This window comes from Salmo salar, unplaced genomic scaffold, assembly GCF_905237065.1.
Source record: "Salmo salar unplaced genomic scaffold, Ssal_v3.1, whole genome shotgun sequence".
Taxonomy (NCBI): domain Eukaryota; kingdom Metazoa; phylum Chordata; class Actinopteri; order Salmoniformes; family Salmonidae; genus Salmo; species Salmo salar.
Genome location: NW_025548295.1, coordinates 65,544 through 70,836, shown reverse-complemented (window position 1 = coordinate 70,836; position 5,293 = coordinate 65,544). Strand labels below are relative to the sequence as shown.

At 57.1% G+C, this 5,293-nt stretch overlaps 1 protein-coding gene across 1 annotated transcript; it reads right to left on the bottom strand.

The window, feature by feature from the left end:
* Window positions 1-309: 309 nt before the first annotated feature.
* LOC123732863 (vegetative cell wall protein gp1-like) lies at window positions 310-2,671 on the bottom strand. Its single transcript, XM_045712187.1, has 6 exons — window positions 2,391-2,671; window positions 2,022-2,308; window positions 1,446-1,940; window positions 732-1,396; window positions 528-638; window positions 310-438 (listed from the first exon to the last, which is right to left on the bottom strand). The coding sequence occupies exons 1-6, from the start codon at window positions 2,669-2,671 to the stop codon at window positions 310-312; spliced, it is 1,968 nt and encodes a 655-aa protein (XP_045568143.1).
* Window positions 2,672-5,293: the final 2,622 nt, after the last annotated feature.

The window sequence follows — 5,293 nt, the reverse complement described above, 5'->3', positions numbered from 1 at the left end:
TACTATGACTCTGATCCAGGGCTCTGTTCTACTATGACTCTGATCCAGGGCTCTGTTCTACTATGACTCTGATCCAGGGCTCTGTTCTACTAGGGTCGTACTAAACATGATATATATATATATTCAGTGTTAACGGACATGATGCCGAGGTCCACGTCGGTTCTGTCAGCTTCAGTCATCTGGTTTCAGACTGATGCACCTAATAATTCATGTTAAATGTTGCTGATATACAGTTCAGGGTGTAGAGATCGTATAATGTACCTTTACTGTGTACAACTGGCTCAACTACGTGGATAAACCTTAATCCCTTTAATCCACTCTGGGTCTAAAGTTTCTAGCCTGGCTCTGAGAGAGGATCTGCATGGGGTCGTCTCGCTGTTCTGGGTTTGAGAAGAATAGTATGTCTTGGTTCTCTGTGAGAGGAGACGTGCTGGGTCTCTGTGAGAGGAGAGGGGCTGGGTCTCTGTGAGAGGAGAGGGGCTGGGTCTCTGTGAGAGGAGAGGGGCTGGGTCTCTGTGAGAGGAGACGAGCTGGGTCTCTGTGAGAGGAGACGGGCTGGGTCTCTGTGAGAGGGGAGGGGCTGGGTCTCTGTGAGAGGAGAGGGGCTGGGTCTCTGTGAGAGAAGACGGGCTGGGTCTCTGTGAGAGGAGAGGGGCTGGGTCTCTGTGAGAGGAGAGGGGCTGGGTCTCTGTGAGAGGAGAGGGGCTGGGTCTCTGTGAGAGGAGATGAGCTGGGTCTCTGTGAGAGGAGATGAGATGTCCTGGGGCTGGGAGGAGCTGGGGTTGAGAGGGGCTGGGAGGAGCTGGGAGGAGCTGGGAGGAGCTGGGGCTGGGAGGAGCTGGGGCTGGGAGGAGCTGGGGCTGGGAGGAGCTGGGGCTGAGAGGGGCTGGGGCTAGGAGGAGCTGGGAGGAGCTGTGGCTGGGAGGAGCTTGGGCTGAGAGGAGCTGGGGATGGGAGGAGCTGGGGCTGAGAGGGGCTGGGGCTGGGAGGAGCTGGGAGGAGTTGGGACTGGGAGGAGCTGGGGCTGGGAGGAGCTCGGGCTGGGAGGAGCTGGGGCTGGGAGGAGCTGGGGCTGAGAGGAGCTGGGCCTGGGAGGAGCTGGGGCTGAGAGGAGCTGGGGCTGAGAGGAGCTGGGGATGAGAGGAGCTGGGAGGAGCTGGGGCTGAGAGGAGCTGGGGATGAGAGGAGCTGGGGCTGAGAGGGGCTGGGGCTGGGAGGAGCTGGGGATGGGAGGAGCTGGGAGGAGCTGGGGCTGAGAGGAGCTGGGGAAGGGAGGAGCTGGGGAAGGGAGGAGCTGGGACTGGGAGGAGCTGGAGCTGAGAGGAGCTGGGGCTGGGAGGGGCTGGGGCTGAGAGGAGCTGGGGATGGGAGGAGCTGGGGCTGAGTGGAGCTGGGACTGAGGGGAGCTGGGGATGAGAGGAGCTGGGGCTAGGAGGAGCTGGGACGGAGCTGGGGCTGGGAGGAGCTTGGGCTGAGAGGAGCTGGGGCTGGGAGGAGCTGGGGCTGAGAGGAGCTGGGGCTGAGAGGAGCTGGGAGGAGTTGGGACTGGGAGGAGCTGGGGCTAGGAGCTGGGGCTGGGAGGAGCTGGGGCTGGGAGGAGCTGGGGCTGAGAGGAGCTGGGCCTGAAAGGAGCTGGGCCTGGGAGGAGCTGGGCTGAGAGGAGCTGGGGCTGAGAGGAGCTGGGGATGAATGGAGGAGCTGGGGCTGAGAGGAGCTGGGGCTGAGAGGAGCTGGGGCTGAGAGGGGCTGGGGCTGGGAGGAGCTGGGGATGGGAGCTGAGCTGGGAGGAGCTGGGGCTGAGAGGAGCTGGGGAAGGGAGGAGCTGGGGAAGAGAGGGGCTGGGACTGGGAGGAGCTGGGGCTGAGAGGAGCTGGGGCTGAGAGGAGCTGGGGCTGAGAGGAGCTGGGGCTGAGAGGAGCTGGGGCTGAGTGGAGCTGGGACTGAGAGGAGCTGGGGATGAGAGGAGCTGGGGCTGGGAGGAGCTGGGGCTGAGAGGAGCTGGGGCTAGGAGGAGCTGGGACTGAGAGGAGCTGGGGCTGGGAGGAGCTGGGGCTGAGAGGAGCTGGGGCTGAGAGGAGCTGGGGCTGAGTGAGGAGCTGGGGCTGGGAGGAGCTGGGGCTGAGAGGAGCTGGGGCTGAGAGGAGCTGGGGCTGAAAGGGAGGAGCTGGGGCTGAGAGGAGCTGGGGATGTGAGGAGCTTGGGCTGGGAGGAGCTGGGGATGGGAGGAGCTGGGGCTGGGAGGAGCTGGGGCTGAGAGGGGCTGGGGCTAGGAGGAGCTGGGAGGAGCTTGGGCTGGGAGGAGCTTGGGCTGGGAGGAGCTGGGGATGGGAGGAGCTGGGGATGAGAGGGGCTGGGGAGAGAGGCTGGGAGGAGCTGGGAGGAGCTGGGACTGGGAGGAGCTGGGGCTGAGAGGAGCTAGGGCTGGGAGGAGCTGGGGCTGGGAGGAGCTGGGGCTGAGAGGAGCTGGGCCTGGGAGGAGCTGGGGCTGAGAGGAGCTGGGGCTGAGAGGAGCTGGGGATGAGAGGAGCTGGGAGGAGCTGGGGCTGAGAGGAGCTGGGGCTGAGAGGAGCTGGGGCTGAGAGGAGCTGGGGGTGTGAGGAGCTGGGACTGGGTCTAAGCTGAAGTTGTCTTTCTGTGGATCCTCCATATGGTTTCTCTTGGAGAGAGACATCATCTCTGTTTTCTTTCTGATAACTGTATGATGGATCTTTAAGCACATCGTCATCCAGCCCACATGGATCACTGTCCTCACAAATCACCCTGCTATTAGCAGACACTTTGAGCACGTTTCAAAACAATCTGAGGTGAGCTAAGGTTCAGAGTGTTTCATTCAGCACAGCCAAACCCGGCTGTGACATCAGTTACCACGCTAGAAAGACCTACATTATCATTCCAGTGCACCGGACACATGTTCCTATGATGTAAAATGTGGCGTTGCTTTGCCTTTATTAATAACTGACTCGAATTTCTACCATTTTCTTGTGTTAATAACTTCAGGATAGTTATATTATTATGGCACCTGTATGATTTGATTTGACCTTATGGCCTCAAAAAATATAGCTATTGCATAATCAGGCTGTGACTTTAATAGCCCTGTGGAGTATTGCCCCACTTCCAGAGAACCACGCAGCACATTACATTGAATTCACCAAATCAACAGCTTTACGTGCAGCCGTTCCACCCAGTACGGCTGATCCTGACTTCAGGCCTCCTCCTCATACGCTTCACAGCCATTAACATACTGAGAAACTCTCCACTGATGTCACCCTTAAGATGGATGTTGCTGTTCTCGTGTGGAAAGGAATCTGAGCGTGGCTGAAAGCTGATCGTCTGTCCGGGGACAGTCAGCTGTGAAAACAGTCGTAACGCCAGATAAGGGATTGTGTTCTGTCCACTCTGCCAAACCCGGCTGAGAACCTGGCAGGGTTGGACTGCCAGCACCTCAATGTGTTAATGAAGACCTAGGACCTGGCAGGGTTGGACTGCCAGCACCTCAATGTGTTAATGAAGACCTAGGACCTGGCAGGGTTGGACTGCCAGCACCTCAATGTGTTAATGAAGACCTAGGACCTGGCAGGGTTGGACTGCCAGCACCTCAATGTGTTAATGAAGACCTAGGACCTGGCAGGGTTGGACTGCCAGCACCTCAATGTGTTAATGAAGACCTAGGACCTGGCAGGGTTGGACTGCCAGCACCTCAATGTGTTAATGAAGACCTAGGACCTGGCAGGGTTGGACTGGAAGCACCTCAATGTGTTAATGAAGACCTAGGACCTGGCAGGGTTGGACTGGAAGCACCTCAATGTGTTAATGAAGACCTAGGACCTGGCAGGGTTGGACTGCCAGCACCTCAATGTGTTAATGAAGACCTAGGACCTGGCAGGGTTGGACTGCCAGCACCTCAATGTGTTAATGAAGACCTAGGACCTGGCAGGGTTGGACTGCCAGCACCTCAATGTGTTAATGAAGACCTAGGACCTGGCAGGGTTGGACTGCCAGCACCTCAATGTGTTAATGAAGACCTAGGACCTGGCAGGGTTGGACTGCCAGCACCTCAATGTGTTAATGAAGACCTAGGACCTGGCAGGGTTGGACTGCCAGCACCTCAATGTGTTAATGAAGACCTAGGACCTGGCAGGGTTGGACTGCCAGCACCTCAATGTGTTAATGAAGACCTAGGACCTGGCAGGGTTGGACTGCCAGCACCTCAATGTGTTAATGAAGACCTAGGACCTGGCAGGGTTGGACTGCCAGCACCTCAATGTGTTAATGAAGACCTAGGACCTGGCAGGGTTGGACTGGAAGCACCTCAATGTGTTAATGAAGACCTAGGACCTGGCAGGGTTGGACTGCCAGCACCTCAATGTGTTAATGAAGACCTAGGACCTGGCAGGGTTGGACTGCCAGCACCTCAATGTGTTAATGAAGACCTAGGACCTGGCAGGGTTGGACTGGAAGCACCTCAATGTGTTAATGAAGACCTAGGACCTGGCAGGGTTGGACTGCCAGCACCTCAATGTGTTAATGAAGACCTAGGACCTGGCAGGGTTGGACTGCCAGCACCTCAATGTGTTAATGAAGTCCTAGGACCTGGCAGGGTTGGACTGCCAGCACCTCAATGTGTTAATGAAGACCTAGGACCTGGCAGGGTTGGACTGGAAGCACCTCAATGTGTTAATGAAGACCTAGGACCTGGCAGGGTTGGACTGCAAGCACCTCAATGTGTTAATGAAGACCTAGGACCTGGCAGGGTTGGACTGCCAGCACCTCAATGTGTTAATGAAGACCTAGGACCTGGCAGGGTTGGACTGCCAGCACCTCAATGTGTTAATGAAGACCTAGGACCTGGCAGGGTTGGACTGCCAGCACCTCAATGTGTTAATGAAGACCTAGGACCTGGCAGGGTTGGACTGCCAGCACCTCAATGTGTTAATGAAGTCCTAGGACCTGGCAGGGTTGGACTGCCAGCACCTCAATGTGTTAATGAAGACCTAGGACCTGGCAGGGTTGGACTGGAAGCACCTCAATGTGTTAATGAAGACCTAGGACCTGGCAGGGTTGGACTGGCAGCACCTCAATGTGTTAATGAAGACCTAGGACCTGGCAGGGTTGGACTGCCAGCACCTCAATGTGTTAATGAAGACCTAGGACCTGGCAGGGTTGGACTGCCAGCACCTCAATGTGTTAATGAAGACCTAGGACCTGGCAGGGTTGGACTGCCAGCACCTCAATGTGTTAATGAAGACCTAGGACCTGGCAGGGTTGGACTGGAAGCACCTCAATGTGTTAATGA

What these genes read in the sequence shown, in the direction of transcription:
- LOC123732863 (XM_045712187.1), bottom strand. Translation starts at nt 2,671, where the DNA reads ATGTCTCTCTCCAAGAGAAACCATATGGAGGATCCACAGAAAGACAAC. An exon ending in CTCCTCCCAGCCCCAGCTCC is followed by an intron (nt 1,397 to 1,445) that starts GTCCCAGCTCCT and finishes AGCTCCCCTCAG; the next exon opens with TCCCAGCTCCACTCAGCCCC. An exon ending in CTCTCACAGAGACCCAGCTC is followed by an intron (nt 439 to 527) that starts GTCTCCTCTCAC and finishes CTCCTCTCACAG; the next exon opens with AGACCCAGCACGTCTCCTCT.